Source organism: Carya illinoinensis, chromosome 4 (assembly GCF_018687715.1).
Source record: "Carya illinoinensis cultivar Pawnee chromosome 4, C.illinoinensisPawnee_v1, whole genome shotgun sequence".
NCBI classification, from domain to species: Eukaryota; Viridiplantae; Streptophyta; class Magnoliopsida; order Fagales; family Juglandaceae; genus Carya; species Carya illinoinensis.
Genome location: NC_056755.1, coordinates 20581130 through 20604207, shown reverse-complemented (window position 1 = coordinate 20604207; position 23078 = coordinate 20581130). Strand labels below are relative to the sequence as shown.

Genomic DNA, 23078 nt, shown 5'->3' with positions numbered 1-23078 from the left:
CACCAATGTTGGATGTAGAGACCAACGAGTTGGATGCTGACTCAAATGATAGTGAGGGTGGCGATGAGGTACCTGATGATAGTCTCATAGAAGATCAAGCTCGTGAGCTAGTGCGAGACCCTTTGGCTCCTCCATATGATGGCAACAAAGTGATCCGATAGGTCGACTGTATAGCATTTTTCAGAATGCTTAATCTGATTGTCGGGTATAACATTGATCAGAAAAAACACAAGATTGATTTCGGGGTCGAACGAGCTAGATTTTTGTTACGGATAGCACAAGGGGAGCTGATTGATCTAGTATTGTATTTCTTCCTCTGCATTTGAGCAGAGTCACGCTATTCAAGTGGAGGTAGTCTACCATTTGCACTGCTGATATTTAACATCCTACTCCAATCGGCAGTTATAGTGACTTCAAGTGAGCGAATGTCGCTACAAATTGGGCCTGTTAACAAGATCATATTCAGCAAGTGCAAGGGTCCCTTGCCGAAGACTCCTGCAGTATAGGATTTGCATCTGTCTGCTAATCCAACTTCTACTGTTGTTGCTGGTATTGAGAGACAACCTAATGGGGAAACTTTTGATGAGGTACGAGCTCTATTGGCGGAGCACTGCCAAATTATGAAGCAGGAGTTCATTGGCCCATCATGGAGAAGCTTAAAGACTTGGATAGACACTATATACCTTACAGGAAGATTTTAATTTACTTATCAAATAGATATTGTTAGTTATTATTTTACTTTTTGTATCTTGTATAGAACTAACTCATTTTGGGATGTAATTAATGTGTAGTTTTTATTTTTAGGGTTTGCTAGCCTCTTTATTGTTAATTATGTTCTCTTTTGATTATACTTAACGTTCACAATAATAAAAAAAATGACACAATCTTTAAAGTAATATTTATTTAAATAAAATATTTTTAAATTAATTATATAAAATTAATTTATGAATTCGTAAATATTTTAATTCATTGTAAATCATAATATATAATATATACACATTTTTATTTATTTTGGAAATGATAACAAATTAATAGAAAAAATATGTATTACTTTAATATTTGGACTTGTTTAATAATATATTATTACAATTAAATAATCTCATTTGAACAAGGTAATCACCGTTTGAACATTTATGTTTCATCCAAACATATTATATTGCATTCGAATAGGCTTAATGATATGTTCAAACAAAATTTGATCAATTCAAACGATTTAGACTTTTGGAGACGATTTAATTCATCCCAAAATATCCAATTTGAAAGAATATGTATCTGTTCGAACGGATTTATAAAGTTTTCCATGTTTTGAGATGAAATTTAAATTTCATCCCAAACAAATTTCGTCCCTAAAAGTAAAATTTGTTGTAGTGAGCAAAAAGGTCATTGGTAAATTGGTTAAAGCACATGACCGATGGGTTAAGATCAACGGTACTAGAGAACTTGGTAACTACTCTTCAATTAAATAAATCATTAACTAACTGATCCACACCAGTCTTAAGTTATAATAATTAACTTCCTATGATTTAATTAACTCTCTAATGACTCTTAATAAAAGGATCAGTCTTGCTACCTTAGTTTTCAAGTGGAGGTGAAAATAAAAATGCATTTCCTCTATTTACAATTTCCTAAAGTAGCCATCTTAGACCTTGATTTAAATGTATAGAACAATTTGAGAGACTCTAGTATACAAGCTAGTAACCTCCTGAATGATGTAAATCATGTACATTTTCAATAGTTTAATGTGGGCTATAAGACGAGTAAAAATTTGGCTTGTGAGAATAGTGCTCCACTTGAAGCATGACTAAACACAAACTATCAATTTTTGTATGTTTGGTCGATTTTGTAAGGCAATATAATCTTCGAAAAGATCTGGGGTAATGGCAACACTATTAAATAAAATTAAATTTTGCAATGTTATCTCATCCCTTCATGTTTACTATATTAAAATTACAAATTTAGTAAATAATGAAAGGGAGTAAAATTTAATTTTAATATATATATTTGTATTTTTAGTATATATACATGTAACATGTGGTCCCTCTAGGATTAATAATGATTAGAAAATATGAGATATCAAATGCCACTAATAACGGTTAAAAATCATTATTTAAGAGCAAGATATTAAAAAAAAATTCTACTTCATACAATTATTTTTGCTGCCTATTTATTGCGTATTCCACTAATATGATTAGCCAAAGTAGTTAATTTATATTAAAAAATGACATAGCCAATCACATTAGTGGAGTGCTAAAAAAGTACATAAAAGTTACTACACATAAAGTTTTTTATTAAAAAATTACATCATATAAATAAGGGCTAAATACTAAAATAGTCCTTGTGGTTTGCCTAGCTCTAATACATATTAGTCTCTAAATTTTAATTTTGAAGTCTTTACTCTACTTTCAACTTTGATCAAATTAATACAACGAGGTATTCTAGTGAGAGAATCTCTATCTTCTCTCTAGGTTAAAGAAGCTCCTCCCTCCCTTCCCCAACCCTTTCTTCTTTCTGCTTTTCATTGCTTTTCTTCTTAAAATAAGATCGATGTCCGGAGGCCTCCACGAGAGGCTGTGTCCCGAGACCTTAACTTTTTTTTTACACCCAGCTGGGTGGAGAGGTTTTCATTTTGGGGGTGGAGGTTCTTGGTTTTGTTTTTGGGCGAGATTCCTAACTGTTTTGGTATAGTCTTCTGTGGGGTTTTTCTCAGAGGGTTACGGTGTGAGTTGATTTGGGTACTTGCTCCTGGAGATGATGTTTTTGCATGTTGGCTTGGAGTGCTTCCCGCGGGGTAAAGGATCTCTGTTTTACCATGGAAAACAGAGGGTTGTTTTCGGGTTGTAAGCCGAGCTGCATGGAGGTTTTAAAGGGGTTGGGGTGGAGTCTGGATGCAACTAATGGTGGTTACTCCTTTGGTTGGTGGCGGAAACTGGGTGTTGCAGTGTTAGAGGGTTTTCTAAGTTCTTCTTTAATTTCGTTTTGGTTGTTTAGATCTGGTTAGATCTGGTTTTTTTGATTGGGTGTCTGGAATAAGCCTCGGTTTCGTCTCTATTTTGGTTTTGGTTTTGTCTCTGTGTCCGTTTAGTCTAGCTGAAGTGTTTTGGTGGTTGTGGGCTGGTGACGGAGACGGGGATGTAATCATTGTGCAGGGAGTACGCCGCATCCTCCACGGAGCGGCCAAAGAACTTTCTGTTGAAACCTATAGGGATGAAGGGCTGATCAGGAGCCGGGCGGGGGAAGGATGCAGAGGCTTGTAGGGACGAAGATGGGTGGCAGCGGCTTTGTGTTGAGATGAAACCCTAATCGAGTTGGGCCCCCATGTTCCTACGGGCTGGACCTTTAGCTCGGGCAGGGCCTTTAGTTCAGGTTGGGCCCATTTGTTTTTCCAGGCTTTTTTTATTTTGTAGTTAATCTGTTTTAGTTGTTTAAAAATAATAAAAATAGGCTACTGTCCCACTCCTCTTTTGGAGGAATGTGGGTGTTTGTCCTACTCCTCTTTTGGAGGAAGGTAGGTGTTAGTACTCTTCCTCATTGGGAGGAGAGAGTGTGGTTGTACTCTTCCTCCTTGGGAGGATGGAGCGTGTGTGTACCTCTCTTCTTCGGAAGGAAGGTTGTTTCAGCTCTGGTTTTGACAGAACGCTTTCTCTTTTGACTGTTGTTAGGAGAAAAGGTGTAGAAGTTTAGACAATGTCCGTCACAAAGAAATTTGTTGGTGGGGAAGCTCCTGAGCAGTTGCGTTAGTTGACTTATAGTCTGGTTCTCCTATATTGATAAGTCACAGTTGTAACTTCGTTTATGAATGAATGCAATGAAGCATATTTCCATCAAAAAAAAAAAAACTTTGATCAAATTAATACTTTGGTCACTAATTCGGCCTAAAAGTACCAGGTCAATAATAATAAATATTTGACCCATATACATCAGATCTTAATCAAAGTTGAAAATTGAAATTTATTTAGATCTTTTCTTAATTTTAAATGTTTTTTTATATTATTTTTGTGTTTTTTTTAATGCGATGATCGATATTTATCAAATATTTTTTGGTGTTGATCTGGCACTTCTAATATTTGACTAACGGAATAGTAACGGAATGATTAATTTGATTAAAGTTTGAAACTAGAAGAAGTCAAATTCAAGTTAATACTTGAGGACTAATTTGTCTTAAAACCATAGGAACTATTTTAATATTTAACCCTATAAATAAAATGCAATTTGTTGAAATTTGTAGAGAGAACAACAAAAGTATTAATCACAACAGTTTAAAGTCATATGCTACAAAACTCAAGCTGTATTGAAAACTTAAGTGGAAAATCATAAAAGACACTAGGTCTTTGCCTTGTCTCTTTGGGCCAAGTCCTCAACATCCTCATAAAGATCATCACTTGGGACATACAAACATTAAAACAAAATCCCGCATGAATGGAATCCCTTAAACCCACAATCAATTTGAAGATTCACCCAAGAAAGTCAAAATCAAGTTAATGGAAAAACTTAGACCCATTAAGGAACTCGTTTCAAGAACCTAAATTATATAAAAATCTAGACTCGTTTCAAGAACCAGATTACAAGGAGTAATGCCACAAAGATTGTGATTTACCTTTGACAAATTCAAAAGTTCATTTAAGAAGAAGATGAGATAAACTCAACTCATAATGAAATAATCATCATTTGTCTAACCAGAAAAAGTGTTGCACGGCTGCAAGCTTAAATATGCCCAAAATAAAAGAAACCCTAGGTGCCCAAAGTATTTCTTCCGAAAAAGCCCTTGGTAGAATATTACATGGCCTTCCCAATAGAAACCCTAACTGAAAAATTAATTCTTCCCAAAATAACCATGTGGTTGGCACCCCCCTTAAGTGCATACAATAAAAAGCTCTCTCGAAACTTTAGTTAATAAAACATAAGACATATGTGAGCTACGCATCCTCAATCCCAATTATTCTAAACTAATTTCTATAACTAATGAAAAGCCCTTTTAATGAGTTAAACAAGTTCAAAGCCTTCAAGTGCCCATAACCTTTAAGTTATTTTGTTACCCTCTTCCATAACTTGTATCAAATGAATCAACAACAGTTCTTCTTCCTTTAAATCCATCTTGAATGTTGGAGTCTTGCTAGCTTCGTTCCAAGTGGATTGTGCAAATCCTTAATCTTCTTGGCTCTTGACCTTGTAATTGGCCTTAATGGAACTTATAAAGTATCTTTAAGACTAGGTCCACCTTGGTGCCCATCTTTCCTCCTCTCCTTAAAAGGATTTGACCTCAAATCTTCACTTACATCAAAAGTATTGAAAGTAGCAGACACATTATACTCACCTAGAAGATCCACTTTATATGCATTATCATTAATTTTCTAAAGAAATTGGAATGGTCCATCTTCTCGAGGATGCAACTTAGTTCTTTTATGGGTTGAAAATCTTTCTTTGTGCATGTGAACCCACACCCAATACTCCTAGGTAATCCATAAACAATTTTAAAAGGAGAATATGAAAAGTAGTATGCATGGTCCTATTATATTCATCTCCATAAATAGCAAACAATCATCCCAAGTTTTTAAATTCTTTTGAACAATAGTGCATAAAAGCTGAATTAAAGTTCTATTAACTACTTCAGTCTAGCCGTCAATCTATGGATGACAAGTAGTGAAAAATAAAAGCTTAGTACCCAATTTTCCCCACAAAAACTTCCTAAAGTAGTTAAGGAATTTAAAATCACTATCGTAAACAATACTCCTAGGGACACCCTTAAGTCGCACTATCTCCGTGAAAAACAAGTCAGCAATGTTTGTGGCATCATCAGTTTTATGACATGGAATGAAATGTGCTATGTTGCTAAATCTATCTACAACCACGAAAATAGAATCTCTATCCCTTTTTGTCCTAAGCAGCTCCAAAACAAAGTCCATAGATATGTCTATCCATGGCTCATTAGGAACGGGTAAGGGTCAACCCATGTGGCAAAAACATAAATTTGACCTTTCTACATGTAATGCACCTGCGACAAATGTGATTGACGTCTCTTCTCATTTTAGGCCAAAACAAATGTTCATGCAAAATATCTAATGTTTTCTTGATACTAAAGTGTCCCGTTAATCTCCCACCATGTGCCTCACGTACCAATAACTCACGTATAAAACAACTATGCACACAATTTACTTTCTTTAAACAAATAACCATCATACTTGTAAAACTTATTAAATCTCATCTTATCACATCCCATATACACATAAAAAAAATCAGCATCATCAACATACATGTCTTTCACATATTTGAATCCAAGCATTTTGGCACTCATAGAAGTAAGAAGGACATACCTCCATGATAAAGCATCAGCAACAATATTTTCCTTACCTTGCTTGTAATGGATGACATATTGAAAGGTCTTAATGTATTTCATCCATCAAGTATGCCTCCTTTTCAACTTACCTTGTCCTTTGAGATGCTTTAATGATTCATGATCGGTGTGAATCACAAATTCCCTAGGCCATAGGTAGTGTTGCCAAGTCTCTAAAGCACGAACAAGAGCATAAAGCTCTTTGTCATAAATAGGGTACTTTAGGAACACCCCACTTAGCTTCTCGCTGAAGAAGGCAATGGGCTGCCTATCCTACATCAAAACGGCTCAAATCCCTATTCTTAAATCATCACATTCAATCTCAAAAGGTTTGTTAAAGTCAAGTTGTGATACCCCGTTGTTTTCGTGTATTTTAAGTAAATAATTATTTAATTTATTTTATTATTGGTCCTCTTGTTTTAAAATTTATAAGAGTTTTGTTATATTATTTTATGATATTTTAATTTGTGAAATTTATTTCAATGTGTCTTCCTTGTTAATAATTATTGTTATATTATTTAAAATGTTCTTCATTTTAAATTATTTTATTGTTGGATTTACTATTTCATTTTATTTAGTTACTATGTTTTTAATTTAAGTCATTGTTTTGAAATTCTTTTCGTTAGATCAATTTTGTGACCAAGGTTGTAAGGATTGAACCTCATTTCTCTCCCTCACCTTTTCTTTTTCCCCTTTTTCTTTCTTCTTTTTCCTCTGTTTCTTTCTTTCATATTTTCTTCTTCTTTTCCTTTGCTTCTTTCTCCTCCAGCGCGTGAAAACTCCCCTTCCTTCTCCCCATCCATTTGTTTGACCGCCCATTGCCCAGCCGTGCACAGTCTGTGAGCAACACCACCCATTCCAATCTCTTCCCCTCTGGCCGGCAAACTTCCCCACTCGTTTTCAGCTCCTCCCTCACCACCATTATGCCCCATGAACATCTCCAAGATGCTACTCCCTTGAGCTCGTGCTCTAACGTCACGCCACCATTGGCCACCAACTTTTTATCACACTGTCGTCGGCCCTCTAGCCACCCAAACTACCCAACCTCAGCCCTGATCCGCCACCCTTGAAGCCCCTCCATTCCCATTTCTGATTTGGGTGTTTTGTCTTTCAACCACCACCCACAACCAACCACCACCACCACCATTAGCTTCAACAACACCTCTAAGCCCTTCCCTAGCCATTCCAAGTCTTCGTTTGTCTCAGTTCAAGATTAGGTATTTTAAGACCCACAGACTTGTCTGAATTTGCGCTGTTACGTTGCTGTGCTGCCACCTCCAGCACCTTCGTGCTCCTTCAAAAATTATATTTTAGCATTGTAAGTAATTTCTTAAAGAATTTATTGAGATTTAATTATATTGTTACACTATTAACTTTTTTGCAGTTGGCTGGTTATGCAAGACTTGGAGTCTGAGTATGGGGGTCGGGTTGGATTTTAGGATAGTTTGTTTAATGAGATAAATTGTGCTTGTGTGTATTATGTTGTGTTTGGTATCATGATTTTTGTTGCATTATGGCATGCATATTTATCCGTTGTACCTAAAAAATTGGGTTTTCATGTGAGAAAAAAATTTGGGTTGATTTGTGATAAATGATTGGTAATAATTGAGAGAGAGGACAAAGAGACTGTAGGGATGGTGGTAGAGTTCCGCCTGTGATTCCCACCTACAATGCATGCAGTAGGGATGGTGGTAGTCTCACCTGCGATTCCCACCTGTAGTGGGAACTGTAGGAATGGTGGTAAGCAAGGATGGTGGTTGTCCCAACTGTGATTCCCGCTTAAGGTGCACGTGGTAGGGATGGTGATAAGCAGGGATGGTGGTAGAGTCTTGCTTGTGATTCCCGCCTACAATATTAATTGGTTAATGGGTCATTTTCTTGAAAAATGGTGGGTAATTATTTTACTAGATATGTTTTTGGATTAAATGAGATCTTTTGGTGTGCATTGGAAAATAAGTCATTTTGGGAAAAATGATGTTTTGGGTTCAATGCATATTGTTGGTTGCACAAATGTATTTCTATCTCTTGGGTTGTTTGGGTTATTAATTACTGAGACTTGCAATCTTAGATTCTTATGGTATTCGACAACTTGTAGTACCATGAAATGGCACCATAGATTTTAATGCAGATGATGATGAGTAGAGCCGAAGGCTTTGGCTCCGCCAGAGGAGTGGCCTGGGTTTTGTGTATTGATACTTATTTTCCTACTTGTTTAGGTATTTTGCCTTTTGTATTACATTTTTGGGATAATTGTATAATTATTTTCTAAACTACTTTTAGTTTGGTAAACTTGTATTTAAAATTCTGGTACTTAGTTGACTTAATTAATTTATCCGCTGCGATTTTCTTGTACACTTTCTACATGTATACACACTAGACACTTATCATTGGGATGCGTGACCCGTGTTGTCATAATCCTGGACGTCTCGATTCCCGAATTTCCACACGTGGGGTTCGAGGGCATCACAAATTATATAAGTAATGTAAATTATTATTGGATTCAAGTTGTTTTTGCATTATTTGGCACAAAAACAATTACCTGGACATGATCCGTTAGCTCTTCCTTGTTTTGGATATCAACACGATTCCAGCTTGTATGCCGCATGTCTGCATAAAGCTTGAAAATCCAGGTCATGCATGTTGAAAACAACGTCGCATTCTGACATGATACTCCTCTTTGGCCTTCATTAATTTCCACTGCTATTTTGCCAAATTTGCGAATGTGGTCAAATTCTGTGCATTTAGTTGGTCTCCTTCCACCTTTTTTTTTTTTTTTTGTTCTTTTTCCAAGTGGAGCTAGAGAAGAAGACCATACAATTAAGGACATATATGTAACACATGGATAGTAACTGCTATGAGTACTTAATATTAATTACTAGGAACAAACCAAAACAAATGTAAGAAGGACTATACCTGCAGGTATATCAATGTTAGACTGTGAAGCCTCATTACTTGGAATTGTCACCTCCGGAGGGATCTCACTCTATCCTTGAGTGGAGGCATCTAAAAATGAGACTGTCTCATCTCTTAGAATGCTTGCTTGAGGCTGTGTTTCTTCTCCTCTACCAAGAGCTGATGCATGATTAGTAGCACGACTACCTCGTGAATTCTTAGTTCCTCTCATAGGCTGCACCGTTACATAACCAACCACAACCCAATTTTGAAGTTAGGTACAAATAATGGACAAATGTTTATGAACCATATGTGTTACCAACAACAAATTAGCACAAGAGTGTGATCCATCCAAGTGACAAAAAAGTCCATTTATAAGTACATATAAATATACTTATAAATGTATGCACTATATATACAGATACATGTATCTAATAATGTCCAAACTTCAACATATGACCCAACTTTACCCAAAGTATAATCTATTAATGCCCAAACAATAAATTAACACATAGCTTTAATTTACCCAAACTGTAGAGACCTAGTTGAAAGGAACTTTATTGGAAATAATAGAAAATGTAAACTGATAATTTCCAAAAACTTAAACGAGTACGAAGTCCTGGCAATTAGTGCTTCTAAAATAGTGCATCTTCTCATGTAAGAACCCTAGTTGCTGAAGCTCAAAACATGCTTATACTAGTTCTAGATAAATATTTAAAGAGGTAAGTTATAAAAAAATAATAAATAAATAAAACCAGATTTCACATGCATATGATCCTCCTACCATCGACAATGTTTGTGTCCTTAATAATCTTCTGTCTAGAGTAAAAGAACCTAGTTTGGGTGGCTTCGAGTACTTAGGGTCACGTCTTAAAGATGAGATTTTTTTCAAAACCGTAACCCATCCCCGGATTTTGTTCAAAAGAACAGCTGTGTTTCTTGCTAACCAACCCATATTTGAGACCTTTAAAAATATCATCACACATTAGCATATTAACCCATTGTTGAACAGTGGAGATTAAAGGTAATGCAGGACTTACTGGGTTTCTTAGTACTCAGGAAATAAACAAGCCAAGAGTGTTGAACTTCTTGTTGCTATAGCTTGGAAGCTACAGTTGTTTCGCAGACGCACCCTCAGTTTTCACAAATGCAGAGTGAAAATGGAGTCTTTGACTTGGTGAAGGAAATGAAAGTGTTAAACCATGGTAAATGCAATCCAGCAAATACACCAACCCCCATACTGTTGTCTGAAGGGACTATCCTTCGAAAACTGCTGCCAAATATTTCATTTTCCCCCGTAAACGAGCCTCTTTACCGTGCCTTGCTAACAGGCCTCATCATAAACTCCATCAAGTATTTTGGATAGAATGGTACTTTCGGGAAGCCTCTATTTGTTATCTTGCATGAATTAATAGTCCTGCTATTGCCTGATGGCCTACTTGGGCAACTATCATTTTGGGCCATCAAGTATTTCGGCCTTGATTCATTAATAGTAACAATTGCTGTCCATAAAAAATGTCATATCTGGAACTATAATGTTTCTAAAGCCTAACAATTAAAGGCGCCAGGTTCCCATGAACAACCTCTACATTAGCCCATTTTATTTAGCTCTAATGTCACCAGCTATTTCTATAACTTACCGTTTGGTTTATAGTATATATATACATGAAGCTCTTGACGAGATTGAGACATTTAATTGAGATTACTCTAAATTACACAATGAACCTTTGCTGTCATTAAATAGGAAAAATGGAGTAATTAAAACTTACCAGAAGAAAAGAATCCGAAGAGCATTGGTTATTAGGTTGATTCTTTTCACATAAAACAACGCTCTATGTAGTGCTGGTCTATGTCATACGAGAAATCCTAACATGTAAACAAGTGTCTTACAACTTTTGGTTATATCATATTACTCAGTAAGAATTAATATGACATAAACATGAGTATAAAGCAAGATTTCGAGTCGCATTGGGGATGGGTAGCTGCATTCGAATGGGGATTTTCTATGAGTCTCAAAGAAATTTTCTCAGGACAGTTCCTCTTATTTTTGTGCAGTCCAAAAACATACAATATATCAAAGCTTAACGTTTTCATATTTTCTACACAATCAAGGACAGTCATCTTTTTCCTTCTAAATGCGAAAAAGATTTATTATCATAATTAGTTCCCAGCTTCATCTCCCCTGGTCTTTGTATTCCAATTCACATGAGTTATTGTTCATGGTGGCCTAATCCTTCCTTAGGCCTAAACTATATTCAAATCTGTAATTTACACCATGGAGTAGTAGATCATGATTAATAAAAAATTTTGGGCACATAAAAAATATTTCACACATATCAAATCCAGTTTTTCACCATTCCTAGTACTAAACAAAATACACAAAAATATCTAACCCAACCACCAACTATCACTTCCACACAAAAAATGCACATCACAAGTCGAGTTTCACCAATGCGACTCGAAATCTTGAACCAAACAAAGTCTACATTCAAATTTACTGCACAAGTCTACATTCAAACATTTAATAATCCGTAAGACCAATACATTATTCTTACTCAAATAGATCTGCTATCTCCTAATAATAATATCTCCAGAAGATACATGCGTAACAAACAAAGCATCATTCTTTTTTTTTTTTTTTTGAATAAGAGTCAGGACCCCATGTACGAGAGGAGCCCCTACCCCAATATTATTAATAAAACCCTCACTTATGGCGGGGGAATACCTTTAAACAAATCCCACCCAACACAAAAAGATCATTTCTCTCTAATAAAAGCCATCCCTATCCGATCAAGACGAATTAAACCTCTAAGCCGTATATACTGAAAATCCATCCCAAAAAAATCTATATTTTCCCCCATAGACCCCTTCTTAGCTAAAAAATCTGCAACCATATTAGCTTCACGAAAAATATGACAAAACCGAGCATTAATCTCTATGGAAATGTCCCTTATCTCTTCCCAAAAATCCCACAAAAACCAAAGACAACAAATCCCAGAGGCCAACCAATTCAAAATAACCTTAGAATCAGATTCAACTAAAACGTTATGCAAACCCAATTTTTACAAATCCTCAATCCATCTAATAAAGCACGGCATTCAGCCACCGTATTTCTAGTAACCCCATAATGATGCGCAAAGCCAGCAATACAACTCCCAGAACAATCTCGAATAATACCCCCACCCCCTGCATCACCTGGATTCCCACGAGCCCCACCATCAACATTCAATTTCATCATACCCCCCCTCAGCAACTCCCATTTAACAAAGGACACTTGTTTTTTCTTAATAGGAATAATTGGCACCTGTAACCCTTCCATAACTAAGCAATCATTACGCTTCATAACCTGAAAATTCTTCAAATTTTGGGACATATTATAAATCACAATTTTAACTTGTCTAATAATATCCTTTACCTGAAATGTAGCTCCTTCCATCCTTGCCGAGCACCTAGCCTTCCAAAGGCACCAAGAAATAACAATGGGCATCACTCCACGAATCCACCCAGCTTGATTAATTTTTGCAGCTCTCCTCCACCAAAAACCCATCATCCCTTTCCAGTTTCTGATCTGAGGCAACTTGATTTGACAAATATCAGCAAAATATTTCCAAACCAATTGGGCGTTTAAACCCTCACACATAGTATGTTGCAAGGTTTCAGACTTTGAGTCTATACAACAATGGCATTTAGAAGCTAAAGGAATTCCCAACCACTGGATTACATCATCCGTTGGCACTACTCCTCTTTTTACTCTCCAGCAAAGAAAAGACATTTTTTTAGGAATTTTATCAAGCCAAGGCCACCTCCTCCACTCACATAAGTCCCCCCGTTCTCTACATATGTCCCAAGCAGATTTTGTTGTGAAGTTGCCGTCCATCGTATTCTTCCATATGATAGCATCTGCCCTTGATCTAAGCCTCACGTTTGCCACCACAATCTGCTGCAATATACCTGACGGAACCAGCTGGCTTAAAACGTCCAGCTTAGGCCCCCTCCCATCAAAAACTTCAACAACCTGCAGGTGCTCACTTCCCACCACCAGACACAAGTCTTTCAATGGACCTCCCCCTAGCCAATTATCCATCCAGAAATTAATATTCCCAGCCCCTATCAACCACTGAGAGTTTTGAAAAATTCTAAGCATCACCTCCATAATCCCCTTCCAAAACCGTGACCCTTTATTCTTAGTCATTACATTATAAACATGATCCCGGTGAAGATATTTTTCCCGAAAAAAATCTGCCCATAGCGACACCCCCGTAACCAATTTCCATCCAAACTTCATAAAAAGAGATTGCTGCACCTCCACCAAGTCTCTAATACCAATACCACCCTCTTCCATTGGCTTACAAATCTGATGCCACGCTACCCATTTACGTTTCTTATTCCCCAGCGAAGACCCCCAAAGAAAATTTGAAAAAATCTTGTTAATCATCCCAAAAACTGCCTTGGGCACTTTAACAACCGACAAAATATGTATAGGCATGCTATTTAAAACATGTCGTAAAAGCAAAATCTTACCACCAAACGAGAGCATCTTACTCTTCCACCCTGCAAGTTTTTTTTGAATTCTAGCCAAGATACCATCAAATAAAGAAATTTTCAGCCTTCCCAAATATAACGGAACACCCAAATATACGCACGGCCAAGAGCCCTCTTCAAAACCAGAAATTCCCTTGAGATCATTTCTTCTCGCCAAAGACATATGGGAAGGAAAAAAAATTGTAGACTTACTTGGACTAATTAATTGGCCCGAAATCTTCTCATAACAATGAAGAGTTGCCATGAGCTTCCTCATAGATACTCTCGCACCATTAGTAAAAATTAAGACATCATCCGCATATAACAAATGAGTAATAAGAGTACCTTCCCTTGGATGATAAGGCTTAACAAGCCCAAGACTGAACTTCCGATGCAGCATGCGCGAAAGGAGCTCCTGTGACAAAATAAACAAATAAGGTGAGAGAGGGTCCCCTTGCCGGACACCCCTCGAAGCCTGGAAAAAACCTTTTGAACATCCATTCAACATAATAGAATAAAAAGGAGAAGAAATAGTGTTGAAGACAATATTCCTCCACTTTTCCGAGAAACCCAGTCTACGTAAAACCTCAAGAAGGAATTTCCAATTCACACGATCATACGCCTTTGCCATATCCAGCTTTAACATCACATTACCTCCTCTCACCTTCCTACTCAACCCTTGAACTAATTCTTGAGCCAAGGCCATATTATCAAAAATACTCTGACCTGGGATGAAAGCAACCTGTTCCTTAGAAATAATTTTATCAAGAATAGGCGCCAGACGTGAAGCCATAATCTTTGTCATAATTTTGTAAACCACCGAACACAAACTTATAGGCCGAAACTGACCAAAGCCCATAGGTTCTTCCACCTTCGGGATCAACACCAAATTTATCGCACCAAAAAACTTAGAAAAAAGGGTTACCTTCAAAGACTTCCTTTGCCATATCCACAAGGTCAGCTTTCACAATATCCCAAGCCAAATAAAAAAAAGTAGCTGAAAAACCATCCGGTCCTGGACTACTATCCATAGGAATAGACCGAAGAGCCCTATAAACCTCCTCTTCCGACGGCAACCTACACAATACCTCATTCTCCGCATCTGTCACCACTGAAGATAACAACGCCCACTCAGGTTCCTGCAGACTGACATTAGATCCTGTGAAGAGCCCCTGATAAAACTGAACTGCCTCCAAGTGCACTTCTTTTGCCGACTCTAGTGCCCTTCCATCCTCCAACATCATTTTATCAACTATTTTATTTTTTTTCTTTACCCTCATCGTAGTATGAAAAAACTTAGAATTGGAGTCCCCCTCAGCCAACCACTTAATGCGAGATTTTTGGCAAGCTAACATCTCCTCCCGATTCACCCATTGTAAATGAGCCTTTTTAGCTTGTAGCATCTCTTCTTCCACCTGCAAAGAGAAATTTCTAACAAGATCATCCTCAAGACATCGAATCTGATTTTCAAGTCTATTAATCTCCACCTCAACTCGACCAAAGACTTCCCTATTCCATTTTATCAGGACATGCTTCAATCTTTTTAATTTCCTACTCACCCTCACCATAGCACAGCCCTCCACATATTCACCCCAACTCTGCTCCACCAAAGACAAAAACCCATCATGAGACCCCCACATACATAAGAATCTAAATGGCTTCACAATAGGAATGTTCTTCTTAAACAAAGTAAACAACATAGGAGCATGATCCGAAGATGACCGAGAAAGATAACTGAAATTCGACCCCTCAAATAAATTAATAAACTGCATGTTAACCAAAATACGATCCAAACGAGCCCAAATACGTCTTCCCCCATTCCGCCCATTACACCAAGAGAGTGTATTGCCACAAGAAGGAGGCTCTATTAAAGCACAACCATTAATCCAATCATTAAACTTAGCTTTAGCCCGAGGTGCCTTAAAAAGGCCCCCAATTTTTTTGCTATCCACGCAAATATATTAAAATCACCCCCAATGAACCAAGGTTGCCCTTGCGGATCTTGTAGCATGAGATAATTCCATAACTCCAATATTTTTTCCCGAAAACAACTAGCATACACGAATGAAGAGAATATTCGCCTTGACCCAAACACAAACCAACCTGAAATAGCTTGATCAGAACAAGCCGTCAACTGAAAATCCACCTCAGCCGCCCAAAACAACCAAATCTTTCCCCCCACTTCAGTATTATTCACACAAGAGGGGAAACCCATCCATCTCGCCCAACGACTGCATTTATTTTTATTCAAAAAAGGCTCTAAAATAGCCACCACCAAAGGCCGGCTTTTATTGAAAATATGCCGAAGCTGAAACTTTGACGAAATAATACCCCTAATATTCCAAATCAATATAGACATCAAAAACTCAAAGAAATTTTTTGGAACGTGTTCGCCGTTCCAACTCAACAACAGATTTTTCTTTTCTTAACCCCTTTACCTTTTTTAGAGGAACATGCATGTCTGGATCTAAATCGAAAACCTTGGCGGCCAGCTCATTTAATTCTTCATCTTGATCACCTTTCGATCCTGCTCGGCCAGATTCCCCTGGTCCCAACCTTCCCGAAGTGAAAACATCCCCATCTCTAGCCATACTCCCAAGTTCAAATTCTAAAGATTCATCTATCATTCTCAATATACTTCTCGGTCTTGAAATGGTAGAACTGTGCAAAGCCTCCGAACCTGAATCGGAATCATTGTCATCCTCCATATCACTCCATTTAGCAGGACTCCTATTCGGTGAGTGAATTGGCAAAACAATTTCCAGCACCCCCTCCTACTCCAACTCATTTACCCGATTGCTTCCGTCTAGGCTCCTTTCAACCTGAGGCTCTACAGTGATCTCAGACACCAGCTGCTGTACCTTCATCGTAACAAGAGCCAAGTCCTCAACCATTTCCTACAACCCACAAAAAGCAGTTCCTGATTGAGCCATTACACAAAAACTCCCCTGTTTTTCTGAAATCTGTACTGGTTCCGTTGGATGCACCTCATGAAACTGCTCTTCAACCCGATCAAACCCAATACCTAACGGAGAAATAAAAAAGATAGGAACTGTAGCTTCTGCCTTCTCCTTTTGCCGTTCAAAAATTTTATCCAGAATCATCTGCCTCCTAGCCTTCGAACACTCACCTGCCTCAACTTGCCTTACATGCTGAACAGATTTTTTGCCGTTAGCAGCAACTTCCCTCCAAACAACCTTTCCAGAATTATTTTGGCCTCCTCCTCCATGATCCTCCTTCTTCCTCGTGCTCACTCTATTCTGGTTACATCTCTCCTCCGTGTGCCCCTGTTTTCGACAGGAACAGCAATAACTAGGGACGGATTCATAGAATATTTCTTGAAAATGACTATTCTCTCCATGTGGGGCACCCAACCAGAACGATTTCCGTAACAAACCAGCCACATTAACCTCCACACAAATACGAGCTGCTTCTGGGCGTGTTACACAAGCCGTTGCATTATCCCTCTTCAAAAACTTACCAATACCATCACCATGCTCCGTAAGATAGACTCCTGAAAAAAGTTTGGTGGAAGACCAGGTAAAGAAAGCCAAACCGGAACCCATGGTGAATCTTCTTCCTCAATAAAATCAGGAGACCAATGGAATATCCTATAAGGAACCCCTAGCAATTCAGAATTTCCCCTAGCCATTACTGAAATAAAATCTTCCTCCATAACCAGCCGAACAAGAACATTACGTGGATTCTTTAACTGCCCAATCACTGGAACAGCTTTCAGACCCCAACGATTTTGGATACTGCTTCTGATTTGATCCAACGACGGCCTTCACCTCAAGAACTTCAAGACCACAGAAAACTGAAACGGTTCCGCCGAACTCTGAACCTCTGCTTTTGAAAAAACGAAGTACATCTCTCCATCTAAGAATTTCGGCTCTCTATGTGGGATATTAACACTCGGCAACATCTGAGGATTATTTCCCAGAACTTCCACAAACCGGCGTCGTGCTAGCTCCCAGCCCACCTTCCCATTCGAGGCCTTCTCATCCAGACCAGACTTGCTCAAGCAACCATCCCCCACCTACCCATCAATTGCCGTCGGAGGCATAGGGCCGGCGCCCTCACCACTTCGCACAAAACAGGTCCCCAAGTTTGAGAGAATAGAAACCTAGTACCACGTCAGCTCCTGTTTTAAAAGACTCAAATCGTGAAAAAAAACAAAGCATCATTCATACGTTGAGTTCTATAATTAAAGCATATAATTGTTTTGATAATTAAATTATGCAACTCAACTAGTAGTAATAATTGAATCATAAATTAGTTAGAGTTTGATTTTGAACTGGAATGCAAATCACTCTCATCACCATCCTCATAATCTTCAGTATTGGGATCGTCATCGAAATTGTCACCGTCCACCTCATCGTCAATAAAAGTATGGTCAGCATTATTTCCAAAGTCAATGTGTACCATAGTTAAGTCATTAATTGCAACTAGCTCTTCATCCTCTCAATGCAATTGATTCACCAAACCACTGTCACATTGATTGACTAGACCATAATCATTGCTAGCATCTTCCTCTTGATATGCCTCACCATCATCTAGGCTCGTTGGGATGGATGGAATGTCATACACATCCCTGTTTGTTATCTTTTATACAACTTGCCAATTTGCAACCAAACTCTGGTCTTTTAAGTAAAAAACTTGTGAGCAATGATTGGCAAGGGCCAAAAGCTCATCTTGATACCATTTTTTAGATGTATTTAGACTTGTAACGTGGTCACCTACACGTATGCCTCATCTATGATCGCCAACATCCCACCAATCACATTTAAACAAGTATACAAGAAGCCAACCCATGTAGCGTAATTCCAAAATATCTGTCAACACACCATAGAAATCAACCGAGTTCGAGTGATGTACTTCTAAAACGACGACTCCAATATTTTGACTGCGTCGATGTTGTTCTTGGTCCCTTGTGTGAAACCTAATTCCATTCATTATGAATCCACTATATGACCCAACCCATGGATCTGGTCAGCATGCAAGAGCATAAACTTCATCTATTACTTCACCCAAGTTTAAATTGCACAATTCTTGAATCTATTGGCAACATTGAACATAATCTTAAGAATCTTGCATGCAGGAGATGAAATAAATGTATAGTTGGAAAAACTTGTCAAGCAGTTACGTAAAAAATATCATGACTTACATGGTTCTTGAACCAGTTTCCAAATTCGGTTTGGTGCCTATGATCAACTTTGTTTGTGTCCTCTTCTTTAACCTTGTTATAGTGCTGTCTACAAACAGAGACAATCAAAAGTATATTTTAGAATAAAATTAGGGTACGTCATGGGAAGGTTGAGTAAAATATTTATCTTTCGAGTACTATAGTACTTACTCTAGGTAGCGTTCAATCTCATGACAATTGTTGAGCACGTACCACTCCACGTTTGCGAAAAGCGGATCATCCAACCGTTAAGCAGAGGGTGAACCCATTGGCTGAACCTTTTGGGAGAAAACTGGCAAACTTCCTTCTTGATGGTCTTGACTAACATCCACATTTTGTTCCTCTCTATTAAAAGTTGTCTCCACATCATGGAGATACATTAAACAAAATGTAAGACACTCCACATCAATATACACCTCGGCAATTGAGCCTTCTGGATGAACTTTATCTTTTACATAGCGCTTGAACTTTCCTAAATATCTCTCAAAAAGATACATCCACCTGTATTGCATAAGTCCTATAAGCAATGCCTCTTGTAGCAAATGGATAGTGAGATGCAGCATTATATCAAAGAATGCAGGTGAAAATATCATTTCCAGTTTACAAAGAATTATAGAGATGTTAGTTTGAAGCCTTTGTATGACATCAATGCATAATGCTCGTGCTGAAATTTTTTTAAAGAAGGTATTTAACTTAGACAATGTTTGTCGAACATCACTGGTAAAATATTTAACTTAGTAAAGCATGAACATAACTTTTCATGCCTAAGATCTTTGTCTCACTAACATTAACACATCGAGCGATATTTAAGGCAAAACCATTAGGTAACTTAACATTTGCCAACCACTAACAGAAAGATCTCTTCTCATGTTTATTTAACTGGTAATTTGCTAGCCTCATGGCATATCGATCACCATCCTGCTGTAAGTGTAATTCCTTTTGTATGCCAAGGTTTGCCAAATCCCGTCGTGCATTGGTGGATGCCCCCAATTCTCACGTACGAACACATGGAAATCGAGAAGTCGGAATGATGACAATACGGGTCACGCATCCCATCGCCAAGTGTCAAGTGTGTGTACATACAACATGTGTACAATAAAATTAACGTAGCAGTAATAAAAATATTTCAAATAAGTACCAGAATTTTGTTTAAATATAAACTCGCTTAAAACAAGCGTAATAAAATACTACAAGTTCAACATTGTCTCAAATTCCAAAATATATAAAATATAAGCAAGGTAAATATTTTCTAACAATACAAGAAATTCCAACTCAATACTCCGGCAGAGCCGCCTTCTTGGGCTCAGCTTCCTCCTCCTCATCTGGAACAAAGTCTATGGTACCAAAGACAGTACAGCAGGTAAGTAATAATCTAAACACCCACAAGATAAAAATATATTTATACAATAACTAAATGCATGAACATGATGCCATATGCATATGTCCCAAAAATCCACATTTTTCCACGCAAGCCAAAAATTCTATTTTTGGCCCAAAACATTCCCTTTAAAACATTTCCTCGCCATTATCCCAGATAATAGCCCAAAAATCCAATCTCGCCATTTTTATAGAAAATGACCCATTAACCAAACCATCAGAGCACTGTAGGTGGGAATCACAGGCGGGACTGTACCACCATCTCTACGTGTGCACCTGTAGGCCGAAATCACTGGAGGGACTCTACCACTGTCCTTACTTACCACCATCTCTACAAGTTCATCTGTAGGCGGGAATTGTAGGCGGGACTCTACCACTATCCCTGCTCACCATCATCCCTACGCTGCATGCACCGTAGGTGGAAATCACAAGTGGGACTCTACCACCATCCCTGTTTAGCACCATCCCTACAGTACCACTGACTCAAACCAGTCAATCCAATCATTCAAATGTACCAAAAAATCATTTCTCACATGAAAAACCAGTTTTCAAGTTCCAACACATGAACATACATGCAATTAAAGGAAAACTCAGTTTTCCTATTTCAACACAATTACATGTATGCACTGTGCAATGCAAATGAGAAGACAAAAATATATCCAACAATTATCAGTATCAACCAACATACAAATAACTCCATCCTCCGATCCATCTGACTCCCAAATCCTCGGACTCAGTTCAGCATAACCAACCAATCACAATTTATTGTTAAAGTAAAAATATATTTAAACTTAAAATAAAGTTTGAAAAATACTTACAGTGCTATATAATAATTTTTAAAGTATCAATGGGTTGCAAAAGGTGAAGGAAAAGCAACATAACAGTGTAAAAACACTGTGGTCGTAGATTGTAAAATAGCCACTTTTCAATGGGGACGAACCAAGGTTTGGAATTGATAGAGAATAGCTTAGAGGTGTTTATGAAACTAGTGAAAGTGAGGGTTGGTCGTGGGTGGCAGCGAAAATGGCAGTGGAAGGCCAAAAAGCCCAAAACGGAGTTGAGCTCGTGGGGGCTATCCCGGCGATGGATTGAATCTGGAAATGGGTGGGTTAGGTCAGCAAGAGGTAGGTGAAGAAGTGGTGGCCGGAGATGGAACGACGGCAGCGCTGGAGCAAAATGACGCCATGGCTTGGAGGAGCTCGTGGTGATTAACAGAGGCTCAGATGGGGCTGAAATTTGGTGGGGATGTTCACTAGCAGGACAGGAAGAAAATGGGATGGGTGATGTAGTACACGGCAGCGGCGATCGGAGGTCCTAGGCGGAAGAGTCGAACGACGATAGGGAGAGGAAAGAGAGGGTGTGCGGAGAGAGAGAAACCGGGGAGGAAAAGAGGGAAAAAAAAAAGAAAAGAAAAAAGAAAAAGAGAAAAAGAAAAGATGTGGAAAAATAAATGAGGTACAGTCCTCATCTTTGGGATCCAGAAACTGATCCAACGAAAGCAACTTTAAAAGCTATAAATTGAATAAAATAATCTGAACACAATATCTAGTTATAATAAAATAATTAACTAGTAAAAACTAACAACAAAATTTTAAATCCAAAAATAAATTAAAATAAATTAAACAAGAATTTAAACACAAAACAATAATTAATGTTAAGAAAGCAGCTCAAAATAAATTTCACATCTAAATAATTTCAATTACAATTTGATAAATTTAAAATAAAAGAACCAATATTTTAATTAAATTAAATACTCCTTCAATAAAAGTACACGTACAATGGGGATATCATAGGAGTCCTTACTTTTTCCTTTGATATTCATCAAAGTACCTAATATTCTATTACATATGTTCTTCTCAATATGCATGACGTTGAGATTATGTCTCAGTCCCAAGGATTTCCAATAAAGTAGCCAAAAAAAATACTTCTTTTTGTCCAGTTCAACTCATTGGCTGTGCATTTCCTCTTCTTCAAAGCTTTGCCAAACTATACATCTATCACAACTTCCAACTGTTCCAGGATAGCCTCTCCTGACAAATGTATAGGTGGATGCCGATGGTCTGTATTACCATTAAAATCAACCTTCTTAGATCTCCACCTGTGCCCCGCTGACAACCACCGACTATGCCCCATGTAACAATGCTTTCACCCATTGACCAGCCACACTGAATCTGCCTCATCATTGCATGTTGGACATGCCATCTCTCCTTGTAACGCCCCGATCTCAAAGGTCTGAAGGGTTAACTCTTATTACTTAATATCAACTCCAATATCACAAACTATGTAATCCAGAAAACTCCATAAAATATTAATACAAAGAAATCCTCAATAAAATAAAGTAGAAACTCCCCAAATAATAATAAAAAAAAATCCTTAACATATCAAAACAACCAAAAAATAACCAATTTACTAACTATGACTCAAATAAGCACTTGCACCCTCGGGCCCTTATTCCTCTATGATCAACAAACTTCTCTAGCACTGCCTACTCTTGCTACCCATTGGAACCATCAAAGTTATTTGAAAAGCAATGTTGTGGAGATAAGGAGGTGAGTTATCAACAACTCAGTAAGCATACAACGTATACTAGTGTGTAAACATGAGCATTTACAAAGTTCAAAATGCAAAACAAAATATTTATATGGTCAAAATGTAGAATCAGAACATGTTATAAAAAATGTCAGAGTGAATGTTCAAGATTATTCTTATTCAAAATTCCTTTGGTATAGCATAACTGACCACTATCACACCAGAACATTATATCACATCGGAGGC

At 37.7% G+C, this 23078-nt stretch overlaps 1 protein-coding gene across 1 annotated transcript; it reads right to left on the bottom strand.

Annotated features, from left to right (window-relative positions):
* Positions 1–337: 337 nt before the first annotated feature.
* LOC122306346 lies at positions 338–16449 on the bottom strand. Its single transcript, XM_043118774.1, has 8 exons — positions 16180–16449; positions 14667–15507; positions 14328–14467; positions 14087–14216; positions 12276–13771; positions 9242–9311; positions 8868–8935; positions 338–610 (listed from the first exon to the last, which is right to left on the bottom strand). The coding sequence occupies exons 1-8, from the start codon at positions 16447–16449 to the stop codon at positions 338–340; spliced, it is 3288 nt and encodes a 1095-aa protein (XP_042974708.1).
* Between the last annotated feature and the right edge of the window lie 6629 nt (positions 16450–23078).

Coding starts and splice junctions, on each gene's coding strand:
- LOC122306346 (XM_043118774.1), bottom strand. CDS start 16,449: ATGGAGGATGACAATGATTCCGATTCAGGTTCGGAGGCTTTGCACAGT. Junction 15,508..16,179: donor TGCATGTTCCTCTAAAAAAG/GTAAAGGGGTTA, acceptor GTTAACATGCAG/TTTATTAATTTATTTGAGGG. Junction 8,936..9,241: donor TAACATTGATATACCTGCAG/GTATAGTCCTTC, acceptor AGCTTTATGCAG/ACATGCGGCATACAAGCTGG.